The following is a 26,473-nucleotide window of genomic DNA, read 5'->3' as shown; positions in this document are numbered from 1 at the left end:
CAGAATTTGAAATATTCTAGTCTACATCAACCCACTACCATCTCTTGCCTACAGGCTGTGGATGATCCTGTGAATGCTTGTGTGGGGTCAATGGAGGGGCCTATGGAGCAGCCAGCAGCCTGGGAACAGTTCCGGCATCCTTTCAGACATGCACGACACTATGGAATCAAGGTACTATCATCCAAAGGGCCGTTCCCTTAAGGAATGTATTTGCTGAAGCAAAATTAGGTGCCTGCTACAGATGTCCTGTTATTACAGTGAGGGAGGGAATGGGAAGGGGAACTTGATAAATTAATCTCCATGCTCCTTTTAGTGACATGAGCACCTTGGTGACTGGCATTCCTTTTCTAGCTGCTTCTGAAGCAGCTAAGAACTGGCTAAGGGAGGGTACATCACAGACAAGGGTGAAGCCAAGATCAATCTTTTTTTTTTTTTGGCTTTTTGAGACAGGGTTTCTGTGTGTAGCTTTGCGCCTTTCCTGGAACTCACTTGGTAGTCCAGGCTGGCCTCGAACTCACAGAGATCTGCCTGGCTCTGCCTCCCGAGTGCTGGGATTAAAGGTGTTATCTTTTCATTTTCTTTTGAGGCAAGGACTTGCTATGTAGCTTCGGCTGGACTCAAACACGACAATTCTCCTTCCTTGGGCAAATACTGGGATTAGAGCATGAGCCACCATATCTTCCTTAATCTTTTCATTTTACCACTAAACATTCATCACATGGCTACTACGTATTAGCATTTTGCTAGCTCTAGAATCACAAAGGGGACCACCATATGGTGGTTGTGTGTTCCTGGACTCTATGGTCTAGCCTTTAACATTTTCCACTTGACTGTTCTTGTGCTGTTATTGACGAGGCCATAGGTCACCACTACTAGGCCTAGAACGGAGGGAAAATACTAAAAACACACATACAGGAGGCCTGATACCGGTAAGGAACCTTCCAGTGACGAAGCCGCCAGCCCTGGGGGTGAACTCATAAGGCTCAAAGCAGGGCAGTGACTTGCCAGATGCCATCAGCGGGGGTCTCCGACCTTCCAACTCAATTTGGCCCAGCAGGCAAGAGATCTGGGGAGAGGAAAGACAAACCAGTCAAGGTTTCTGTGAGGGCTAAGCAGCACTTCATCTGAACAGAATTCCAGCTGTCCTTCAAGAACAGCATTTGGAAATAGATCTACAAGGCCAACATGGAAGCACATTTCAAGAAAAAGTTGGCTCTGGCTTCTCTACATTTGGGGACAGTTGAGAACAAGTGATGCTTAGAAAAGAAGCCATGACTTAGAATCATCACGTTATACCTAGAAGGACCATGAAGGTTTGGACTAGTTGGTTTTCTGACAGCTTTACATAAGCTAGAATTTTCTGGGTAGGGGAACGTCAATTGAGAGACTGCCTCTATCAGGTTGCCTGGAAGCAAGCCCGTAGTGTATTTTCTTTGTTACTGATTAATGTGGGAAGGCTCAGCTCACTAGGGTGCTACCACCCCAGCACAGGTTGTCCTCAGTTTGTATAAGGCAGCAGGCTGAGCAAGACCCGGGGACAGTTAGTTAGTAAGCAGTAATCCTCCATGGCTTCTGCTCCATGTCCTGCCTTGAGTTTCTACTCTGAGATCCCTTAGCCATTGAGTACGACCTGAGAGAAGTAAGATGAAATAAACTCCGCCCCAAGTTGTTTTTGGTCACTGTGTTTTATCACAGCAAGAAAAACCCTGAGAAAAGTTCCAATGGAGAAATGGAAGTCCACAGGAAAAACTAATCCTAGAGCCAGAGAGAAGTCAACCCACTCATCTCTACGCTTAGGAAATTGCATATGAATACTCCGGTAAGGGGGGGGGGGGATATCTGTATTTCCCTTTAGTTAGTGGGCTCTTGGCAAGGTGTTCAGCCTTTAAGCCCACTCTGTGTCTCGGCATTCACTGAACAATGGAACACGCATGCCCCTTAAGAGCCTCTCAAAGTCATCAGGATTGAAAAATAAAAAACCCACATCAAAACGGGTACTAAGATTTGTGAAAATGTCTCCACAGCACCAAGGAACTCTGGGAAGATAATGAGACTCAAGAGGTAAACGATCCTTGAAAAAATGTTTACAATGCAATAGTAAATAAAAAAAAATAGAGAATGCAACCTCGTAAGATTCTGTGTGTGTGGTAGGCGCAGGTATGAGATCATGTGCATACTTGTGAAGGCCAGAGGCTGACGGTGGCTGCCTCAATCCCTCGTCACCTTTATGTTTTCCATCAGGGTCTTTCATTGAACTTCAAGCTCGTCAATTTGGTTAGGCTGGCTGGCCAATGAACTTCAGGGACTGCTCCTCCCCACCAAGAAGGGGATTACAGGCATCTGCTGCCATGCCCAGCTTTTGGTGTGGGTTCTGGAGATCTGAACTCAGGGCCTTGGGCTTGTGAAGCGGACACTTTATTGACTGAGCCATCTCCTTATTTCAACATCCAGATTATACTGAACTTTTACATGGACAAGTGGTGTGCAGATATAACATGCACATATCCAGCACAGTACCTGGTGTTATAACACATCCCCATGTGGTATATAACCAACTTGCGTATTTCCATCAGCTCTTTCTACACACTGACACTGGTTAGCACTTGCACTGACTTCTACATGCTTTAGTGTTTTTCAGTCTTCTCAATCATATTTTACACAGACTGAGGAGGTTTGAAGATCAGCAATGAACCAGAAAGCTAATTCCTGATGTCAGCCCTCCCCTCTGGCACACTGGATAGAGTTCTTTTGCTCATACCTGCATCGTGTTCACAGTCGACCCTTTGGCTCCCGACTGCACCATCATCTGGAGGTTGTTCTCGGGGAACTGTCTGTGCAAGCCGAAAGGCATACATGCCTGTGGATCAAATCAGTGCGCTGGTCAGTGACTTCATCTTTTTGAAATTCCACATTCAGAAGGTAAAGTTATGACACAGAAACAATAAAGCCAGAGAGTATTGATGTCCAGCCAAGGGCTGAACTGCATTTAAGACAAAGGAAAGCCCAACCTGGCACCATCCTTTCCCTAAAACCTTCAGATGGGTGCCTTGCCCTCTGCTACCCTCAAAGTGCCCCAGGTTTCACTCACTGGCCAAATGGCAGCAAAAAGGGAGACATAAAGGCTGAGAAGAGGGTGGGGCTGGCAAATCCAATCTGAGATTCTGACAAGGAGCTAGATGTGCTGGTGTGAGTAAGAACGGCCCCACAGACTCATACATTTGAACGCTTAGTGTTGGAATTCCTGGCCATTCCCCCAGTTACATGACCGCACATGTGCTGTTGAGATGTTTAGTCATTCCAGGGCTTTACATCCTATGCAATCCGTGCACACAGCGTGACCACGCAGTATATGTGCATGTGTGGCTTAGTTCCATAAGCCCATATGCACATGTGCAGGGGAATCCACAAAAAGCGGGTCACAGACTCCTCCCTCTTCTTCCCCTCCACCCCACCTCTCTCCCTGCACATGTCTTCCACAGGCCTGATCACATTCTTTCCTGTGCCTCCCTTCTCCTAATAAAACGCTGATAGTGGGTTTTGTTGTGCCTCATGGCTTTTCTAGCATGGTAACAGTGCCGCTTAATAAATAACACTTCGTCGCCACATGAAACCAACACTTAGTCGCCAGGAAGTGGCACTATTTGAAAGGATTAGAAGGCCTTGTTGGAGGAAGTGTGTCACTGAAAGTGGGCTTTGAGGTTTCAAAATCTTAAGCCCAGGCCCTCTCGCGCTCCCTTTCACATGCTGGCTCTCACTCCCTAGGGATCAGGAAAGAGAACTCACTCAGCTACTTCTGAGTTACTTCTCAGCTACTTCTCCAGCACCATGTCTGCCTGTGTGCTGCCATGCTCCCCACTTCGATAATGACTAACCACTGTGATAATGTGATAATGACAAAGCCCACAATTAAATGCTTTCCTTTATAAGAGTTGCCTTGCTCACGATGTCTCTTCACAGCAACAGAACAGTGACTAAGACAATGGACAAGAATAAAATCTAAGCCTGCGGTAGTGGAACACACACACCTTTAATCCTAGCACTCAGGAGGCAGAAGCATATGGATCTCTGAGTTTAAGGCCAGCCTGGTCTACAGAGTGAGTGCTGGGCCGGGCGGTGGTGGCACACGCCTTTAATCCCAGCACTCGGGAGGCAGAGGCAGGTGGATCTTTGTGAGTTCGAGGCCAGCCTGGTCTCCAAAGCGAGTTCCAGGAAAGGCGCAAAGCTACACAGAGAAACCCTGTCTCGAAAAACCAAAAAAAACACAAAAAACAAAAAACAAAAAAACCAGAGTGAGTGCTGACAGCCTGGGCTACATAAACACTTTTTTGAAAACAATAAAATAAAAATCTAAGGTGAGGTCCTAATGAATCAGCCCAGGAAAGCTTAGTCTGGATGCCCAGAGCTAGTGCATCACCAATGTCCACACTTGCCAGCAAGCCACCAGGCATAGCAGAAGTAAGAAAGCCCTACAGAGAGGTCCTGGGGACCATGACATGGGTTCTGAGTCTGTTCCAGCCTTTGCTTGGGGATCCAGACACCCTAGTCAACACAGGAGGGCAGAGCCCGAGTTGGAAGAGGGCAGGAAGTGGGAGCTGTGGGACAAGAAGCTATTCTAAGATGTGCTCTGTCCGCCCTGGTGGACAAGGCTCCTGTTTTCCCAGGCAGCGCTAGAGGGCTCCTCTGACTAAAACCTTCTACTGAGGAGAGCTATCTCTTAGACCACCAAATGAATGCTGTAAGGCAGCGAGAGGACCACAGACAAACTCTGATGTGGAGCCATAGCTTTGCCCTTCTTTCCTCAGGCTGGGCCCCAGGGTCTACCAGCAGAGTGAAAGCCAGGCTGGCTTCTCCTCCAAACCACAGGGTCGGGAGTTCAGGCTCCAGAACAGGAGCACAGGCAGAAGTGAGCTGTGACCTTGATCTAGGCAGCTTCCCCTCTCCTTCTGAACTGCCACAGGCTGGACTTGGCACTGTGCACGAGCAATCACTGTGAAGCAGTGTTCTTCACATTCATACAGTAAGTACCAAGTCTGACATGAACTTGAAGCCAGGCATTGACCTCTGCCTCTGCTGTATGAGCAGCAGTGGCTTCTGCCCCTTATTTTGTTCATCCACCTACAGTGGAGTGGGTTCTACAGTTCAGCTTCTTTCTTCAGTCCCTTTAATGCAGCAGCTCCGAAGTAAGCACATTTAGAAATGCTGCACAGGGGCTGGAGAGATGGCTCAGTGGTTAAGAGCACCGACTGCTCTCCCAGAGTCCTGAGTTCAATTCCCAGCACCCACATGGTGGCTCACAACCACTTGTAATGAGATCTGGTGCCCTCTTCTGGCCTGCAGGGACACATGCAGTCAGAACACTGTATACATAATAAATAAATAAATAAATAAATAAATAAATAAATAAATAAATAAATAAATCTAAAAAAAGGAGAAATGCTGCACAAAGCATTCCGATTTTTAGCACAAACCCAAGGCCTTCCCAGACTCAAATGGAGAGAATAAAATCCTGAATTCTTCACAAAAATGGAGTCTACTTACCCAACTTCAAACCTCACCTACTCAGTTGTTAAATAGTCAAACTGCTCTAAAGGGCCCACGGTGAGAATCAAAACGTAATTCAAAACAAATCAATAAAAATTCAGCATTCAAAAAGATGGGGATGTGTGCACTGTATGGCCAGGCTAACCTTGTTGATCTCATTGCTGTAATGGTTCACTTCCTCCTTGAACTTCATGTCAATCATGTTAAAATCCCTCTGGTTTTTGCCCAGATGGGCATCCTGCCATTTCCCTTGGATCTCATCACATGACGCAGCTTCTGGTAGGTTCAATGCAGCCCTGACAGCCTAGAATAAAGAAGGAAAAGGAGGTGGTAGCCAAGGGAGAGGTGGTTTGCAGTCTGTAAGATAAGCGACCCCTGGGACGGCAGCCCGCAGCCTCCCAAGCCTCGTCTTTACCCGGGGCCCACACTGGGTGGATTCTTCAATGATGCGCCGTCTCTTCACATCTGCATCTGGCTTAACCAAAATGTCTTCTACACCTGCGAAGGCAAACAGGTAAGTTCAACAGGGCCCAGGCCTAATGTCTCACTGGCTTATAAACTTGGTGATGCTCAGATCCAAAGCTGAGAGTCACAGACACAGGAAGCTCTGGACTAGTGATATTAACATCAGTGCATGCTTAGGAAAGCCTAAACGGCTCATAAGCGATAAAATCAAGGCTCAAAATTGAGGTACATAGGTAGAAAGTAGGCCTAGGCTTGAGTTACAAACTTGTGCTTTTAGCCAGAAGCTCTGCTGGCTACATCCAATAATCTGTGTGGGATGAAATGGCTAGATGTAGGTTGAAAAGCTGTTCAGTGGTAGAAGAGAGCAGACAGTGAGTGTCCCAGAGGCCTGGCTATGTGTACAGCTGTGAGCACGTACACACCAAGCACACACCCATGTCAAGTAGGGGCAAGAGTCAAACGTTCCTCTGCACTGACTGCCTCAGAAGGGTACACGGTCCACACCCCTCAGCTAAGCTCAAAAGACTGAAGAAGAGCTCACCCTGACCAGTAATTTCTTTTCAACCCAACAATATTTTGTTTCTACCTGTGAATGTCTCAGACTTAACGTGAATGTCTCAGACTTAAGAATCCCTCAGCCAAGGTTTGAGTGGGAAGGCAACAACTGAGTATTTAAAAACTAGAGCAAACATCTGGAATCCCAGTACAACAGCCTAGAAACCTGAGGCTTCTGAAGATTACATGTGAGCAGAAACGATTCCTCTCCATGGAAGCCAAAAACCACAAATGCAGGCCCTGCCCTGAGGACACATCCAGGCCATCCTTGTAAAGATGACCCCTGCCTGAACGAAGGTGGAAGGAGGTTAGTGGACCTCCCCACAGCTCTCCTCCTCCTGGCTTGGCCTTGCTTCCTGTCAGCCTGTGTCATGTGGATCACCGGTGCACTTGAGCCGTCCCTGTCTGTGCCCTGGGCTCACAAAGCTACAGCATGACAGCTGCTCAGGTCCGGGCTTCACTTGTGAGCCGGCCGTAGGAGCCACTCTGTCATAAGGGTGGGGTGAAGAAAGGGACATGACGGGACTGGCGATGGGAAGGGCTGTGGTGGGAAAGGCAACAGAAGCTGTGGGAAGTCAGATGGACAGCACTGAAGGGAAGAGTCTAAATAAACATCTACCAAGAAAACAGCCTAGACGCCACCCTGCGGGGTCAGCAGAGCCAGGGCCATGAGCCTCGTACTTACCCAAGGTGAAACCTCTATAGAGCTGCAGGTAGGCAGTGAAGAGGCGGGCCAGGCAGGTGAGAACCCTGCCGCTGGTCTCACCCCCGTAGATCTCATAGCAGCAGTGGACCAGGCCGTAGGCAGAGCTCCCGTAGTGTGCCTTGTCTAGCACTCCACAGAGCAGCTCCCCTTCCCTGATGATCACCTGGGTAGGGAAGGGCACCAATAACACATCTTCAAATAAGGGAGACGAACGCACACTGGCTAAGGTTTACCTGCACACAGTAAGCTGCTGTCTATACAGGGAAAAGAAGTAGCTGCTCCAGGTCTGCACAGAACATCTGTGGGTCCTGACACAGGACAGGGGATGGATGGGGTTCATTGGTAGAGCTCATGCAGGGGATCCTGGGTTGAATACTCAACACCACAGAAAAAAGAAAGAAAGAGGGAAGAGGGAGGGACAGAGGAAAGCAGGCCCTGTTAAAAATATACAGCCAGGCCGCCTTTAATCCCAGCACTCGGGAGGCAGAGCCAGGCAGATCTTTGTGAGTTCGAGGCCAGCCTGGTCTACAGAGCGAGATCCAGGAAAGGCGCAAAGCTACACAGAGAAACCCTGTCTCGAACCCCCCCCCCCAAAAAAAAATACACACACACACACACACACACACACACACGCGCGCGCACAGCCAGCTGCAGACTCGAGATGCCTGCTCACCAAGAACACACAGAGGCCTTGGTAATCTTTGGTGTGAGTGTGTTCTCACAGTAGCACAGCACCTGGGGGTGACCACCTTGGCCTTCCCTAAGCCTGGTTCTGAAGGTTTGGAGCTGGGATTTGGGGACCTCGTAGCAATTTGGTTAACTCAAACCACTCAGAGGTCTTGAAGGAAAACATGGGCTCTACACTGTAAGGCCTGCAGAATCAGCACCAGCTTCTGGGAAGCCTTCCCAAATCAGCAGCTGTTTCATACTGAGAGCCAGAGGGCAGAGCTCAACCCTGACCACTTTAAACAAAAGCGGATACAAAACTTGTCTTCTGAGGCATGGCATCAGTTTCTGGACATGTTTTGAGTCAATCTGCCTACCACCAGGAACAGAAATCAACTTTATAATAATACAGGACAGCCATACCTGAGACTCACACATAGAGTCAGGGTCAAAGTCAGGAACAGGACGTGGAGTTTCCTTCACCCAGGCTTTGCTGCCAATTTTTGCCTTTCCAGATAAATTCAGGGGGGCGTAGTCCTCTGGGATTATGTTTATGAGCAGGGTTGACACAACCTGGAGAAAAGGAGGACAGTATGATGGAAGGGGAAGAGGTGACTGCTCTTTCAAGACCATCTGCCTCATGACGCCATTTCTCATGCTCTCAAGGCACAGCAAGGCAATGAGGTCCTCTAAAAGACAAGTCCACCAAAAATATACTAAAACTTCATTAGGATTTTTATTCCCTAAAATAGTTCATCCTAGAGCGAGCAAACTCTGAGAATTGCATTAAATTTCTGAACAGTCCAAAGGAAGGATAATTATTTGGGGGTCAAAATAAGCATCTGGTAATGTGGTAAAATAACAAAAGCAAAGAATCAGCAAAGGTGAGAGAGATGGGAGGCTCCTACCACTCCTCACCTGCCAGAATGGAAAGCTGAAACACAGTCTCAGTCATCCCCAAACAGTGACAATTACTACTGTGTTTAGTAACTTCCTCCCTGTACAAGAGCTTAGACTCTCAAGGCAGGGACATAACGGCGAAGAAGTGCCTAAGGAGCTTCCCACGGGAGGCCTGAAACATCTAACTGAGAAACAGGCTGCAGAGTGAGGCAGCAGGCATTGGGGTGCCCTGGTATCGGGCGTGCACTGAGGGGCACATTCAGATCTAGTGTTGCTTGTTCCCAGCCTTCAGACAAGGTGCATTCACTCCTTTGCAATTATCTATCAACTGCTATGATCCCTGGGGATGCATGCTCTAGAGGAAAACAGAACAAGGAAAGGTAACTCAGCACAGAGAAGAGGGCACTGTGATTCTAAATTAGGTGGCCAGGGAAGGTCTCAGTCAGCAGTCAGGGACTGGATCCCGTGTTTCAGGGCAAGGGGCAGGAAGGGTGGGTGGAAAGGCTTAGCCTGAGTGAGAAGGAGAATATCTGGTACGTTTTGATGTGTTCTGCCTTGGCCAATGTGGGCTACTATATCCAAATACCCTAAACTGCACAAAGCATAAATAGGAATTTATATCTTATAGTTATGGGAGCAGAGGAGGACAAATGAGGCAGACAAGGAGGCTGGGGAGGGTCATGAGTTCTAGCATAAATGGAGACTTGGTGGAAGAGTGCTTGAAGACTTACAAGGGCACGAATCCCATTCCTTCTGCTCCCACGACTAAACATCTCCCAAAGGCCTCATTCTGCAATACTATCCCTGGGGGTGGGGGAGGGGGAGGATTAGAACAGGAACCTTGGGAAAATAAATATTCAGACAAAAGCGTGTTCGGATTTAACTCCCCACAGGACTATTTACTGTAAATACATTCCAGGTCTACACTCTGAACAAAGGCCAAAAAAAAAAAAAAAAAAAAAAAGCCTTAGAGAACAGATGTCACACTGATAAGGAAGACCGATAAGCCCATAACCTGATGCCAATCAGCTTTTATAGTGCTAAATGCCTCAAGTAAACAGATGTAACTAGAATTAATTTTAGTACTGAAAGGCCAGGGTCTTTCCTGAGTCACCCAGAAAGGTTATCACTTGGCAAACAGTCGCTAACAGAAGGCCAGGAGAGGCACTTTCTCAAGCAGGTGTTCTACAGAGGGAGGCAGGTGTCTCTGGGGACAACAATGGACCAGCTTAAGGTGTCAAGCACATTCCCACAGAGGGAGCAGGCTGGGGGCAAACAGGCAGGTGTTGCAGGCAAGGGGTTGGAGAGGCTCAGTGGTTGAGAGCACTGACCGCTCTTAAAGGGGACCTGGGTTTAATTTCTAGCACCTATATGGCAGCTAACTGCCTGTAACTCTAGTTCTAGGGGATCCAATGTCCTCTTCTGGCCTCTGTAAGCACTGCATACATGTGGTGCACAGATACACATGCAAGCAAAATACCTGTGCATGTAAAAGTAAAAAAAAAAAAAAATGTCAGAAATAAAAATAAAGAAAGCAGATAACACTGTTTCTGGAGCAGAAGACGATCAGAAGGCTCACTCTCCTCACACCTCAGCTCTATAGGCTGGTATGATGAGGGGGATGGGGTAAGGAGTGGGGGAGGAGGTGAGGCTTCCCTGGGCTGCTTACCACAAGCTGCACGTTAACCCAAACAACATATGGCTAGTGGGGGGCTGCCAGGCCGGACAGTCAAGACTGGAATTTGGTAAAGTAACAGACATATTCAACCACTCACACACAGAGAACTATGGCCTGCTATCCCACCTACAATAGAAAGAACATCTGTCGATGAAGAAAACACCACAGACTAAGAACTAGGAATAAATATTAACAACCTGGTAAAGAAGCATCTGTGCAAGACCACTAACATACCCAATCAAAGTCTGCATGTTCCTGTCTAAAATAAGGACCCCTTCTCTTGCCATTTCTACTCAACAATGTACTAGAGGTTCTTGCTGGGATGGTCAGGTAAGAAAAGAAACAAAATGCACTCAGATGGAGAGGCAAGTGCAAAACCATGGTGTACAGAGGATGTTCTTCAGCATTCTACAAAGTCATCATCATTATCAGAGCTAGTATACGACTCTCAGTGACGCTGAAGGGGATCAACCTACAGGAGCCACTATGTGTTGGTAACAAACAGTCTGAAAATTAATCTAACAACAAAATCCACATACAAAGCACCAAGATGAATCAAGTACTTCAGGAATAAATTTAACTAAAGAAGGACCAGCAAGATACCTCAGCAGGTAAGGATGCCTGCTGATGAACTTGAAGACCCAAGCTTGATCTCCAGACTCACATGGTGGAGAACTGACTCTGGCAAGCTGTCCTGTGGCCTGACACACATGCACACACACGCAAAAAACCCTAAAAACAGAAGACAAAAGAAAGAAAAAATTTAACCATACAAGGACAAATGGCTCAAGAGTTAAGAGCACTTGCTGGTCTTGCAGAGGACCCAGGTTCAGTTCCTAGCACCCCAATCAGGCAGCTCTCAACCGCCTATGATCCAGTTCCAGGGGATCTGATGCCCTCTTCTCGTCTCCATGGGTGGCTGAATGCATGTGCTGCATATACAGTCAAAGCAGGCCACAGAAGTACGTACAAAACAAACGCTTATACAACAAAAATGACAGCAGACAGCTGGGAGAAGTGAGAAGGGCTAGTTGACCCTCCAGCTCATGGAAATGCAAAGAATCTCAGCCAAAGCAATCTCGGAACAGAAGAGCAGAGCGGGGAGACTCTCATCTGATTCTAAACCTCCCTCACTAACAAAGCTTAGAAACCAAGGCAGCGTGACAATGGCATTAGATAGGCACACTAACAACTGGAATACAAATGAGTCCAGAAAGAATATCTGCAAACAGCTGCTTTAGATCTAGTGTTGAGGACTGTCAGCAACTGGTGCTGAGAAAAACGCATACATACATATCCAAGAATGGATTTTGAACCTCATCTTACACCACAATAAAAGTTAACTCCAAATGGCTCCAAGACCTAAATGCATAATCAATAAAATGGCTAGCTGTGACAATACAAACAGTTGTGACAATACAAAATCAGCTGAAACTTACCTAAATTTAAAACTTTTGTCTGTCAAATGACAAGCACGTGGAAAAATATTCCATATAACTAGAGAAAAGGTTATAAATCACATACATGATGTAATGCTAATGGCCAGAATATATCAAAAATTCTTACAACTCAATAAAAAGACAAACATCATAGTAAATGGGCAAATAACTTGAACACATTTGTCTAAAAGACAGTGAACCCACCTACACTGCTGGTATAAAAATAAACTATGTCAACTTTGAAAAACAGCTTGACTATTCCTCAAAAAATTAACCACAGAATTACCACATGATTCTATGACCATAGTACACACACAGAATCACTGTGTGATTCTTAGTTATACATAACTCGGGAGGCAGAGCCAGGAGATCTCTGTGGGTTTGAGGCCAGCCTGGTCTACAGAGTGAGTTCCAGGAAAGGCGCAAAGCTACACAGAGAAACCCTGTCTCAAAAAAAAAACAAAAAAACAAAAACCCAGAGTATAACACAGGTAAGCCTTCAGAACATTATATTAAATCAAAGAAGCATGTCACAAAAACCTTATTGTACGACTGAGATGAAATGCACAAATTAGGCAAAGTAATAGAGACTAGGAGTGAGGGGAGGAAGGAAGTGGGATTGATCACTAATGATCACTAATAGATAACAGAATTTTTTTGTGGGTGACAGCAATATTCTGGAATTGACTCTTAAAAGTTGTCCTCTGACTTCCATGTAAGTGCCACTACATCTGTATGCGCGCACGCATGCACATGCACACACACACAAATAATAAAGTAAAAAAATGTAACTGTGATTTGTGATGGTGAATCTTCATTGTTGACTTGATGGGATTTAGAATCACCATGGAAACACAACTCTGGGTGTGTCTATGTAACTGAAGAGATCCACCCCGAATGTGGGAGGCACCACCCCATCGGTGAGCTGAGCACCAGTATTCATCTCTCCAGGCTTCTTGACTGTGCATGCAATGTGACAGCTGCCTCAAGTTCCGGCCACCAACCTCTCCTGCCATGTCAAGTATTTTGTCACAGCAATGAGAAAAGTAACAGCCATTCTAGACAAAATATTAGCAAGCCAAGTTCAACGGCTACAACAACTGAGATATGAACTATTCTTTCAAAAGCTCTGTGTTGAAGGCTTTGCCCCCAACTGGTGGGGCTACTGAGAGGTGGCTGGATCTGGACAGTGCTAACTCCATCAATGGGCTAACCACTGGTGAGCTTACTGAGCCCGCTACTATAGGAGGAGGCATGTGTCCCTAGAGCATGGCCCTGATGGGCCTCTCTTCCATGCTTCTTCTTGGTTCCTTTCCTGTCTCCTGATCCTCTGCTCTACAACATGCTTCTACTTTTTTTTTTTTTTTTTTTTTTTGGTTTTTCGAGACAGGGTTTCTCTGTGTAGCTTTGCACCTTTCCTGGAACTCGCTTTGGAGACCAGGCTGGCCTCGAACTCACAGAGATCCACCTGGCTCTGCCTCCCAAGTGCTGGGATTAAAGGCGTGTGCCACCACCACCCGGCTCACATGCTTCTACCTTAATGCTCTGGTTTACTACACAAAGGTCTGGAAGCAACAGAGTCAAGTGGCCCAGAGTGAAAGCTTTGAAAATCTGAGCTACAGTAAACTCTTCCTCACATAAAGTGTTTTGTTACAGCAAGAAAACATATATAATCATTCATAAAATAATACTGGTGTTTAAACCTTTTACAGACTAAGCTGGGTGGTGGTGACACATGCCTTTAATCCCAGCAGTTGGGAGGCATGTGGATTTCTGAGCTCGAGGCCAGCCTGGTCTACAGAGTAAATTCTAGGACAGCCAGGGCGATACAGAAAAATTCTGTCTTGAAAACAACAGTACCCTCCCCCCTAAAAAAAACCAAAAACCTACTTTTACAGACTTAAAGAATTACGAAACAAGAGAAGGCTGCAGAGATGAATTCAAACCCACTTTTTACGGAGAAAGAGCCAAGACTTTAGAAGTTGATCCTTGAAGCTGAACTTGGAGGCCCAGGCAACAGTAGAAGAATATACTGTAGTGTATTTCATTTGATTTCCATGTATACTATTATATGGTTACTTTGGCATTAAAAAAATCCCGGGTTTGAATTCCAGTTCTGCCTCTAATAACCTTGAACATGTTATTTAACATTAAGTCTCAGTATTATCATCTGCTAAAGAGAGAAGGTAGGATTTAAGCACAAAGAAATCAAGTGTCAATGAACTCAGCAAAGCCTTTGGTATTTCTCAATGAACCTTTCTATTAGAACTGTAACACCACTGGTATTAGCACTGCATTTGGATTAGAGGACACCCAGTTTACGATAAAATCAATAAACAGGAACCATGCACCTGTTCTTCGTAGAATCACCTTTGAGCTTTCCCAGACCTGGGCCCCACGCAAAGGGAAAGTCAGACTATTTAATGATTGGAGATTCTTCTGTCTCTGGTCTGGAATCTCTTGGAATTGAAACTGTTACATGAGTGGCTTATTTTCTTTGAAAACATACACTGGTTGCTATTCTCCCAATTACCTGCTTTCCTGTCCACAGCGGGACAGGCTTCAGGATGGCAGGAGGAAAGAGCTTCACACGTCCCACTTTGTCTGTGAGCCCTCGGTACACCAGCTCCATGTACTGTTCCCGGTTGAAAAAGCATCCCCGGATGGTCATATTTGCACCTGAAACCATGTGATCTTGAATCAATCCTGCCAATGGTTGGCCATCCTGCAAATCAAAAAAACCCCAAAAAAACAAAAAACAAATTTCAAGTCAAACTCTTCAATTTCTAATCATCTGCTTGGAAGCCATTTTTATCAAGAGCTTTTGTATAAAGCCCAGACTATCCACTCCATGCTTTCACTTAGAAACAGACTGCACCACAAATCACATGACCAGTAGTTACTACTGTCCTCAACTTTTGTCAACTGCCTACTGTCTTGTGGCAAAAGTATTTCAAACTTGTTTCCACAGCCTTCCTTATTTAACATCATCTGGCTCTAGTTAGTAGATTTTTGGCATTTATTTGTAAGTTTGGCCTGGCTGTTGTCAACCGTGTTCTTGTTTTTGGTAGTTTGGTTTTTCACACATTTCTGGCCTTGTTCTTCTGTAAATCAGTCATCCATTTAACAAATATTTATTGAGAGCCCACTGTTTGCCAAGGCATTAGGCAGTTCATCAGCCTGTTTCAGGAAAAGCTAGATAGTAAACAAATGTTGAGATGAGTACACAACCACAAAGTGTTTTAAATGTCATAGAAGAAACGCACAGAATGAGTCACAATAGAGACTGGGGAGGTGGCCAGACTCCGTCTCTCTGAGAGCAGAGATCTGCCTGCTTCTGCCTCTCTGAGTGCTGTGACTTAAGGTGTGTACCACCACCGCCCTGGGCTCAGGGTTCCTGAGGGTCTTGATGTATTTGACTATATTGAGGAAGAATATCCTTTATTAATGTGTCTTCAGAATATAGCATGTGGTTCAGTGTAAGTTCTCATGAAGGTATTACCTACCTAAGGCCAAAACATGGGATTTTATTAAAACCCCAGGTCCAGTGGGCACATTAATTTCATTTTACATTTTCCCAGTCTTTATAATCCCCAGTCTCCTGGACCTTTTCTGTCAGGTCTGTATTCATGGCAACACAGGCAAATGGAAGTAAAAATAGCTACACTCATTGACATTCTGTAAGTAGTTTCTGAAAACTTTTCAATGTATACAGTTATCTGAGAAAAAATTGGTACTAGAGCTCAAAGATCATTATCATCTGACTGTCATATTACAGCCATGTTTGATGACCAAGGGCCCGGGACCTCACAACACAGTTGCTGGAGGAGCCGGAATGTGAACACATGTACTAATTCAGAGACTAAGAGGATTCTTGTCAAATGGTCTAAACACCGTGACGACGGGGCTATGAAAACTTACATGGAGTTATTAGAGATGGGCTACAAAAGGTGCCAGACATGTCAGGCAGGAGCAGATGGAGTGTGCAGCCTTTTTATGAAGGCTTCGAGTTACTAACATAAATAAAAAGTTCCCTTCCCTAGTGACAGTGGGTAAATCAACCGCACTCCAGGGCAGGCCCCATGCCCAGGAGTAGCTGGCCAATACAAAACAGACTCCACGTACTTTTGTGTATGTGCTTTTGTTTTGTTATATTTTGTATTATTGATTTTTTTTTTTTTAGTTTTAATTTTTGTTGCTTTTTTTTTTCTTTTTCTTTTAGGTTTTTTAAGACAGGGTTTCTCTGTGTAGCTTTGCGGCTTTCCTGGAACTCACTCTGTAGCCCAGGCTGGTCTCGAACTCACAGAGATCTGCCTGGCTCTGCCTCCCGAGTGCTGGGATTAAAGGCGTGCGCTACCACCGCCCATGTTGCTGTTTTTTTAAAAAAAAGTACATGATGAAAAAATATAGTATGAAAAAATTTAAATAAAAAGTTAAATTAAAAAAATTTTCTTAATCTATATCTTAATCCAAAAATGATGTTGTTTTTCTTGGACAAAAATCCAAGCCAGGACAATGCACAGCTCTATGCCAGTCTCTGGGGGCAGATACTACAGAATTTGCATTCTTGGAGAATGCAATAACAAGTTATAAGACATACCTGGTGCCTTATCTCTTTTCTCTACCCAGATTTTTCCAGGACTAGAAAATTCCTTAAAGAGCTAACTTGCTTTCAATGTATTACTCATGGATTCTAGGGGGAAATGCTGACTAATTTGATTATTAAGGGCCGACTTGTAATTTTAAATTTCCTAAAAATCTTTTTAGGGTTGGAAAGAACAATTCTGAATTAAAACCCCAGAAAACTGTCAGTTCTGCTACTGTTTAACATCCGAGCAAGATGACATTAAAATTACCATCTTTGGTCAGTATGCTAAGAGAACAACAGTGTTTTACATCTTGAATCTTCTAGTTAAGGAGAAGTCAGGACACTACATCTTAAGTTTTGTCCAGAACTTTCCACAAAGCTTTGGCCCTTAGTGAACACAGGAAACAGAAGTGGAATATTGTTCAAACAGATAAATGAAAAATTCAGTTGTTTTCTTTTAAAAAAAGTTAAAGTTCTATTCATCTCAGCTTGTAATTAAGAAGACAATACAAACTCTACTCAGTACACAGTACAGCCAATAGTGAAGGGTCTTTAACTTAGCACTACAGTCAGGCAAAGAAGATGTAGAAGAGAAGAAGCAACAAACAGAGAGAAACGTAAACAAAAGGAAGGAAAAATGACCAAACACCTGGTCTATGAGGGCCTGCCAAGGAAGAAAAATGACCAAAAGAGAGAAAAAGAAAGAAAACAGTCCTAAAGTGATGGCCTTTCTGTGTAGCTAACGCAACCTTGACTACTATTACTCTGCAAGCAAAGGTGCTGTACTTTTACAACCATACATAAAATGAGGATTTCTCTCTTGGTATTTATACTAAAGACTAAGTAAAATTAACAAAATCTTAACTTTTGATGAAACAAACTGATTGAAGCTGAAGTGAACTTGGAGGCCATCTCCAAGGTTTCTTTAATTCAAGGGGTGGGTGCAGGAAGATAAGGCTCAAACTAGTTGCTAAGGCATGCACATAATGTACTTCCTTATGAGCCAATCTGGAGTCTGCCTAGGGGCCTAGCAACAGGCACTGTCAGAGGTCCCAACTGTGCCCAATCCATGAGAGGCTACCACGTAAAGTCAACAGATCAGGTGCTGTCAGAGGTCGTGATTGTGCCTAGCCAATGAGGGGCAACCACACAATGTCACTGGACTGGGACGAAGCTTGGGTGCTGGGAGGAGGGTATATAAGGCTCTCTCTCCCCATTGCTGTTTGCCTTTCACCTGACTCCCGTGTCAGTGTCTGTGTTGTTGACGCTGTGCCTTCTCACCCCCTCACCCAACGGGGGCCATTAGGGACAAAGCCACAGCTAGGGACACAGCTCAGTGGGGCTGGGGACATAGCTCAGTGGCAGAACACTTGAGTAGCATGAGCAAGGTCCTAGGTTTGGATCCTGGTATTAAAAACAATTTAAAAAAATAATTATTTGGGTTTTGCTTATCTCCCTTAAGCATAAGTCTAACCTAAAACCCAAGGCACGGGGGCATACCTCAAATAAGCTGGTCCTTTTCAGGGCACATCATAAAGATGAAGCCCCCAGCGGACATGCAAGTTCGTTAGTCTGAAGACTTCAGGGTGTCCCAACTCCCCATGTACACAATGACCACAGGTCACTCACCACCAACTCACTTGTGCTCCTTGGTAGTGTCCTCTTTGATGAAATGGGGCTCAAACAGTCCCTGGTGTCATGTTCTGCTCTAAGTCCCCACCTAGGCCCAAGCCAGCCCTAGCCATCAAGTGAAGCTAAGGACTCAGAGGTTTGAGTCTTGGCCTCATCACTGGCTGGCAACTATTCTCTTGGTGTTTCTTCACCTGAAAATGCACCTATTTCTAAGGCCACTGTGAAGACTACATACGAAAATGTTTGTAAACCGCTGACAGTGTGCTTGAGGCCTAGGGCCTGGTTGGCTTCATATCAGTACCACTCCAACAGCTACTACTGCTGTTAATATTACTATTTTCACTACTGTTATTACATGAAAAGGTAGAACCAATTTTCACATTAGTGAATTATCTTTTCTGATTTCCGAGTGGTCTAGCGGGTTCAGAATTTCTTCCTATATTTAGACTTTCTGCTAACCAACAGCCTACTAATGTGGGCAGAAAAAGCCAAGTTAGACACAAACTGGCACCAGGTAAGCCACAGTGATCCATTAGGGTGACAGACTGCTGATGGGGGAGAAGATCTAAGGGGCAGACAGTGCTGGGCAGCTTCTAGCATTCCGAGTCCACGCTTTCCCTCTCTGTAGCAGAGCCAACATCACAGTTCCTAGGAGCTCCTGGTCCTCCTCTGACTTCAGTGGCCTCAGGCCATTCCTCGAGTGTAAAGTGTAGACATTAGCAGTACTTCCCTCTGAGGACTGGAGTAGTGGGAAGTAAGAAGCCTCCACAGTGAGTGTATGGCATGGAATACACACTTGGTAAATGGCACCTGTGGTTTCCATCGCTATTTCTAGTGTCTTCAGATTCCACCACATTCCAAAAGAATGCTATATATCATTGCCAAGAAACTCCGTACACTCTGAAAAGGCCTCAGTACTTTGAGCAGGTGGAAAGGATGAAGTGGAGCCTGGAATATACTCAGCCCTTTCTCCTCAGTCTGGCTTTCTTTGCTCTGTTCTTCCCATAAGCATCCACTAACTCGAGACCCCTGACACGTGAGTGAACACATCAGCTAGCCAGAGGCAACAGAAGAACATTGTGTCCTTCCCATATGCCCACTTGGACAGTTCTGACCACATGAGGTTGCCCATGAGGAATAACCTCGGAGGGAAATGGAAGGAATTCAAAGAGATGCCTTCATGAGTTGTTGGGGAAGCTCATCTGGACCCCTGGGATTAAGGTGCCTCTTAAAACAGGCTCACAGATGGGGAAGTGAAGTCAATATAGCAGGAAAGAGAGGGAAGAAGGAGGAAAGAGAACATCAAGCAGGTATGAAAAAGCCATCAGGAATCATACTACTTTCTGTTCATCTAAAACTACACAGGATACATTTGAGTGTATGTGTATGCATATACACTTGTAACCTCAATGAAGTTATCCTACTTGGGCTAACAATGCTCCCCCATGGGCCATAGACTGTTTAGCAAAAACCAGGCATGAAAAACTCCCTTTTGAGTTGTTGGTCAGGGAAGTCCAAGAGACAGCCCCTCAAATATAAGCTACTGCTGCTGACCCTGACTACCTCCAGAGGTTGAAGTCAAGTCCCTATTGCTGAGACATCATGCACTTCAGCCACAGGGCTTAGAGGATCTAAGCTAGATCTGACCCGAAAGCTCCCTTCCTGAGGACTAGTTTTCACAGAAGGTGCTATGTAGGCTGCCAAGGGAGGGAAGCAACCCAGCTTCCATCAAAGCCCTGCCTGGCTTTGATGCCTATGAATCACAATAATGACCAGCGCAGCAAGGAATCTGTGAGGGTGCAATAGCAGCACTCATGTCCCAACAGTCAGTCACAGCTGTCGCACTGGACTTACAGCCCGCTCAAGAGAAAGGAAGCTGTGCCTGGTACTAGAAATTCAGCCAACTACCTGGGGCTAGTGAGGTTATAGGAGCAACTACTACCGACACTTTACTACATTAGCTGATTCCTAACTGTATTCTAAATACTTACCCATACACCCTCTCACCTCATCAAAGGAAACTACAACTGGTCAAAATGAAGAGAACAGCTAACCTAGTAGCTAGCCCCAACTGATAGATCTATAACCACACGTGTGTGTGTGTGTGTGTGTGTGTGTGTGTGTGTGTTGTGGGTGTGCGTGTGTAGGTGTACAATCTATAACACAATTACTGCACCTAGGCACAGGGAACATGACGGAAGAGAGGACGGAAAGTGAGAGCCAGAGGACCAGAAGTCTGCTGTGAGACTGTGCCTCCTAGAAATGACAGGCTTTAACCATGATGTCTCAACAACATGGCTGCCTAAACAAGACCCGAACAATACCAATACCAATACCCATGCTCACATGGAAGGGGAAAATCTCACAGGGCCCCAACCCTAGACAAAGACAGAGAACTCAAGAATGCTAGGACAAATAGTGTACCCCAGGAATAAGCCCCTGAAGTGGTTATCCATACCAAGTGGTACACCCTAAAATCATATTAAATGTAACCTGTTCAGTTCATTTCATTTTACATACAGTTTCATATTTATGCTTTTTTTATATACACACTAGGATGGCTGCCCCAGGTTTTCTCCTAACATTTCAAGCTACCAGAAGACAAAATGTCTCCTTAATTTTAAGCACTAAGAGCTGAAAAACACACTGTGAAGAACCTAGGACCTCCTGCTCCACACACTCCTGTCCTGGAGCTGCCCACCCGCCAAGTCCCAGGCTTAGCACACCAAGTCAAGCTGGTGATGACTGTGGCATGGTCTCAAGGTCAGACTTACCTTGGGAACAAGATACTGCTGATCGGTGCAGGCCAGGACATAGGCTTCAGCTCGGCCCAACTCACTCTGGGGGAAGTGGGCGTTCATCTCGTCTCCATCAAAGTCAGCGTTGTAGGCTTTGCAGTTGGCATAGTGGAGGCGTAGGACCTTTTCTTCAGGCAGGATGTGGGCACGGTGGGCCTGGATGGAGGGCCTGTGCAGGGTAGGCTGTCGGTTCAGGAGGAGAATGTCCCCGTTCTTCACGTGCCGGCACACCTGGGGGGCAGAAGGGAGAAGAGCAGATGAGTGTGGTGGGAACCTGGACAGTATCACCGATCCCTCCAAGGGCTTACCACGTAAGCTGGGGTGAGCTCTGTATGCCTCATGTTCTAGTCAACTAAATGAAAGGGGAATTTTTGATCTAGAGAAAAGCTCTAGAAACTCTGAGATATTCTTGCCAGGCCCCTCTGCTCTTGGCCGTTCACAGCTCAGATCCCACTTCTAGGCTCAGAGGAGTAAGAAGAATGCATGGCCGGCCACACGTCTGCGCAGCAAACATCACCTTCTCCAGAATGCACAGCCATGCAGAGCCCTAGGCTCTTCTCTGAGAGGTAACAGAGAAACAGATAAAATTCCTCAAGACTGCAAGCTTCCATGGGTTTCAAAGAACTTGGCAGGCTTCTCAAATCCCACCAAGGTCACACATGAATCACACAGTTTGGCAGTAATTAGCTCAATTTCTCACAGAACATCCAGGACTGGATGACAAGGCTTGTGAGCCTCAGTTCAGTAACCCCTGAAAACATTCTGTACTTCAAATATTCAAAACAAGTGTAAAAACTAAAAACTGTCATAATCTTTGGGGAAAATGTTCTGAAAATACCCCTTAAAACATTCAAAACGTTTCCTTTCAGCCTTTCAGGAGGGAAAAAGCATCAAGGTAAGCAAAAAGAATGTATGTTTATGCAGCCCTGTTTTCAGTAGGAAAAAAGCAGAAACACCCCAACTGCCCCACAGAAGCGGCAGTGAATCCCAGTGTACGCACATTAGAGAATGCTATGCAGTGGTAACAGACACTAGATTAAATGCATATTAGTCTGAGTGTGATGATGAAAGAAGTATTAACACAAAGAAAACAAAAAAATAAGACCCCAGCAGCAGGTAAGGAGAGAGGATGCAATGTCTGGAAACCAAGCCAACTGCATCTGGGGCAGCTGCACGTGGGAAAGGTGTGCAGGTCCTCAAGGACAGGCCTCGGGCGTTGACTCTAAAGGAAGGGTGGGAAGGCACACAGTAGTATCTTCACCACCACAGTGGACCTTGGTATTGCTCATATTAGAATACATATTACTTCTGCAAATGTAGTTTTTTGTAAACAGGGTCTTGTGTTGTCAAAGTTGACCTCAAACTTAGGGTCCTCCTGCTCTGCCTGCCAGAGATGACTCTGCGTAAAAGCACTACCCACTGAGCCTGACACCCTGACTTTGATCCCCGGGACCCACATGGTGGAAGGAGAGAGCCAACTCCTGAAAGTTGTCCTCTGATTCCACATACATGCCATGGCATGTGTGTCCTCTTACTTCCTCCCCAATGAATACAGGTAATAAGAAAGCAGGGAAAACCACACGAATGATGGGAGAAAACCAGAAGATCCAAACTCTAAAGAATAAAAAGCACAAGTAACTTTACCCTTCAAGACACACATCGATCACACTTTCCCCTTTCAAAACCACTCTGTCATGCTCCTTTGAAAGAACACCTCTCTCAAAGCCGACTTTACAAACCCAAAGGACACTTTAAAAAACACTGCATAAAGGTAAGGTGCCCCAGAGGATATGGACCCTTGGTAATCGTCTCTCCTCCTCAGGTCCCCTCTGGTTGCACGCAGCAGTTAAGAGGCGGGAGGAAACAGGTCTAGTATCCTTCTGTTGCCCATATGTCTGAGGGCACACTGGGAAGCTGGCTAAAGCCGGGCTTCGGGCTGTGAAGAGATTTAGTTCTCCCCCTCCTCCCACAGTCCTTGTCGGTTCTGCTCAAGTTCCCTCAGAGGAACAGCCCTAAGAGCGCAGAGGCTGTGTTTTCACTTCCCGAGAAATTCCAACCTTCCTATGCCCACACCCGTCCTCCCTGTGTTTCCAAGGAGACCTGAACTCTGAGGATTCCCATGAGCGTCTGCCCAAGGCACTGGCCGACTCAGTGCGTCACACAGCCTGAGGTTTTCTTTCCTTAGCGTCTCAAGGGAAAAGTTGGCCAGATCTGTGGCCCAGGCCCAAAAAGCAGGCTGTGCCTAAGATCTGAGTCTAGTGAACCCAACATAAGCAAATTCACTGCAGCTGAGAAGAGATAGATGTTGGCCAGTCTGCCAGACACTGGCCAAGCCAAACAGAAACCTGGACCACAGGGCACTCCCCTTGCCAACCCAAACCAAGGCCTTTCCTTTCTCTTGTCACTAAATAAATACTGTGGTGAAAATTAGTGTGCCTCAGTGCCCGGGTCAGAGTCTGCAGAGGCAGGCATGAGGCCAGAGGCTGCTTAGGGCGGCTGCCAGGCAGAGAAACAAGCCTACGCTACCCTGGCCACTTCCTTCTTGATGAGGCCCGGGGGAAAGGACAGGGGTCACCTCCGTCACAGGGAAAATGACCTTTCTGAAACCCTTCCCCCCACCTAACCTGAAACTTAATCCTCAGCCTCCTGCTGCGTCACCTCTCCCAGGTCTTCTGTCCTGACCTGAGCTCTGTGTAGCGAATGCCCAAAGTCCTTCAAAATGACAAACTAGAAGTGCATGAACACGTAGGTCAGAGTATCCTATATTTACATAACATTACTGACATTCTGATGTGAAACTTGCCATCCCAAGTCCCAGGACCTCTGGAAGGACCATTTTTCTTTCAAAGTCGTCTCCTGTCTTTGCACAGGAATGGGGAACTCAAACACAGACAGATGGGTGGACAATGTGGCCAGAGGAAGAAGCAGGGAGAGGGGTGAGGGTATACATACACTATGTGCTGGGGAGCCCAGCAGGTACCAACATGGTTTTCAGGAGTGGTAACTACTGTCTGCAGCCAGCTTTTCCTGGTTTTGTAAATAAATATTTTCGGACACATATCATTTGTCTACACTTGCTTTTACACTATGTAGAAAGAGCTGAAGCCTGCAAAACTGACTAAGTTTAAGATATTTACTCTGATGCTAGGGAAGAGAGGGCTGGGCTGAGGCTCGAAGGAACAGCAGGAATCAGCCCCGGAGTCATAAGGAGGGCAAAGAGTTCCAAGCATATGCAAAGCCTGAAAGGAGATGGAGCCGGCTGTAGAGAGCTTAAACAGTTTGGGTTGAAAGGTGGACCAGTGGAAAAGGCAAAGACAGTCTCTGCTTTCAAAAGGCAGCCGTACGAGCTTGGTAAGGATTGGAGCCCAGGCTGGAAGATAATCACCCGGGCCACTCTCATTCACCCTCACTGCTTCTCTGGAATCTCTCACTGGCTTCACATGAAGTGCCTAGCACACTGCGGCTGGCAGCCTCCCTCAGTGGAACTCCTGTCCCACCCTTTGCCTATCCTCTCCTGAGCCCACAGAAGTACCCGGGCCACCTGAAGAAAGCACTCCAGTGCCTCTCCTTATCATTATACCCCAACAATGTCAGGCTACTTCTGACTTACTTTTCAGATGTCCCTGGCTACTTACCGCCTACTTCCTCAGCATGAGGGCTCTGAATTCTGTCTCCCTCGCTGTTCACTCCTGGCTTACAGCACATAGTTAATGGCAACCCCTGTCAGGGTCATGACCTTGCAAAGCCTGAGCACAGAGTGGGACCCCAGTACTACTGAGCCCTCATTGCATACCCCTCTTGGAACCTTTCTCCTCACTGCAACTGTTTGATCTAAGTGAACAGGAAGATGATTTTACACTTGCCTGGATTCATCAAAGTGAAACAAACCTTGCTGCTTCTTGACTCCCTCACACAGCTCCTAGCAAAAACCCTGACAATGTACTAAGCTGACAAAGAACAAAACTGGTATCCTGATCTATCTATCTGTCTGAATGGTGTCTCTGTCACCAAAGCAAAACGGCCTAGAGCAGAAATGAGCTCAGGTAGTATTGCTGTTCTAATGGAGGGCAGTTTGAAAATAAGGAAAGCCAGAGGACTGGCCTACAGTGCTGTTGTCAGCCCCAGACATCAGTAGGGACCAATGGCCACGATGCCAAGCCTAGAGTGTGTCTCTGTTCCTCCAAAGTTCCTTCGAGGCGGAGGGGAACTCCGTTGGGCTTGCATCCATTATTGCAGATAGCCAATCCCAGAGATGCTAATTCAGAATGAGGGATGAGGTCAAATTCTCTCTCTCCCTAGCTCCAGTGAAGCTGCTACTGATCCGAGTACCACCTTTGAGAAGCCCTTTTCAAAGGCAGGAGGCAGGAACCAGACAGGAACTACAGAACTGACCAAAACTCATTTACTCACAATTTTCGTCCCCTGGGGCTTCGGAGCCCCTGTGGCTGGTGTCAGGAGCTGTTTGGCCACAGCCTCCCGCTGTGTAGCATCCACTGCGCTCAGGGCTGTACGACTGCCATCCTCATTGATGACCATGGAGGCTCCTGGGTGCACGTTGGGTCCATTGATGACTGCCTGTCTCAGTTCCTGCACGTTCCAGGGGGTAACTGGCTGAGGATAGGTCAGTTTTGTGGCAAATACCTAGAAACAAGGATTGCATGTCCAAATTCAGGATGGGCAGACAAAGGTTCCAGGGATACAGAAGCTAACAAAATGAGTGTCTGATTTCCTCCCAAACTGTGGGGAGCTGTCTGCTTAGCCAAGGCCTTTCTGTAGGTAGAACAACATCTGTCTCCTCTGTGGCACCATTTCACTTTGCTTGCTCTCTTAAGGGAACAGACTGGGCAATGTATGCGTTAGTTTTCTTAAAGGCACACTGAAACTTCACCCCTTTCCCATGTGCCAACAAAGTCAGTGTCACCAAAGGAGTGCTATGGGGCGCTTGCTTGAGAGCCACCGCACCCCTCCACATCTTAGCAGGTGTCACTAACTGATCAGGGTACACTGGCTGAGCCCAGGCAAAGCACCAGTCAGTGACGTTTGAGAGGAAATGGATTTGCAATTCTGAGACCTAGAACATTAAGTGTTCTCTTGTCAACACTAGACCTGAAACCTGCTCTAAAATAAGTGAGTTTTGAATCGCTGATTTTCATTTATTCGATACTTCAACACACAAGTGCACCAAAGACTACAGAGCTCAGGAAGTTAACGGCCAGGTCTTTGTGTAGGAGCAGTGTATAAGCTCCGCCCTGATCCCACCTTCTACTCTGTGCTAATGGACTCTTTGCTGTTTGGGTACCACTTGGCCCAAGGCTTTAGGAGACACTGCTCTGGTGTGTGGCTCCCTGCCAGGCTTTAGCTCATTCTCACTTCATCTCACCTCCTCGTTCCCACAACATCTCTGGTGCACTGTGGGGGAGGGCAGGAGAGGAGAGCAGCTGTTTTACTCACCCTGTTCTTCCTAGTTACCCTGTAAGAACCCCAGGCCCACACGACTGAGAACTG

At 46.2% G+C, this 26,473-nt stretch overlaps 1 protein-coding gene across 1 annotated transcript in view; it reads right to left on the bottom strand.

Moving 5' to 3' along the window:
• Polr1a (RNA polymerase I subunit A) overlaps nt 1-26,473 on the bottom strand; it is a 65,056-nt gene that overhangs the window by 19,178 nt on the left and 19,405 nt on the right. Inside the window, exons 12-20 of the mRNA XM_059257967.1 lie at nt 25,379-25,609; nt 20,945-21,199; nt 14,484-14,675; nt 8,357-8,506; nt 7,247-7,430; nt 5,957-6,039; nt 5,687-5,845; nt 2,759-2,857; nt 914-1,066 (exon numbers count right to left, since the gene is read on the bottom strand). Of these exons, the coding sequence (XP_059113950.1) occupies nt 914-1,066; nt 2,759-2,857; nt 5,687-5,845; nt 5,957-6,039; nt 7,247-7,430; nt 8,357-8,506; nt 14,484-14,675; nt 20,945-21,199; nt 25,379-25,609 (1,506 nt within the window). The remainder of the gene's footprint in view (nt 1-913; nt 1,067-2,758; nt 2,858-5,686; nt 5,846-5,956; nt 6,040-7,246; nt 7,431-8,356; nt 8,507-14,483; nt 14,676-20,944; nt 21,200-25,378; nt 25,610-26,473) is intronic.

Source organism: Peromyscus eremicus, chromosome 3, assembly GCF_949786415.1.
Source record: "Peromyscus eremicus chromosome 3, PerEre_H2_v1, whole genome shotgun sequence".
Taxonomy (NCBI): domain Eukaryota; kingdom Metazoa; phylum Chordata; class Mammalia; order Rodentia; family Cricetidae; genus Peromyscus; species Peromyscus eremicus.
The sequence above is the reverse complement of the archived record's forward strand: the minus strand, read 5'-3'. Positions and strand labels throughout refer to the sequence as shown.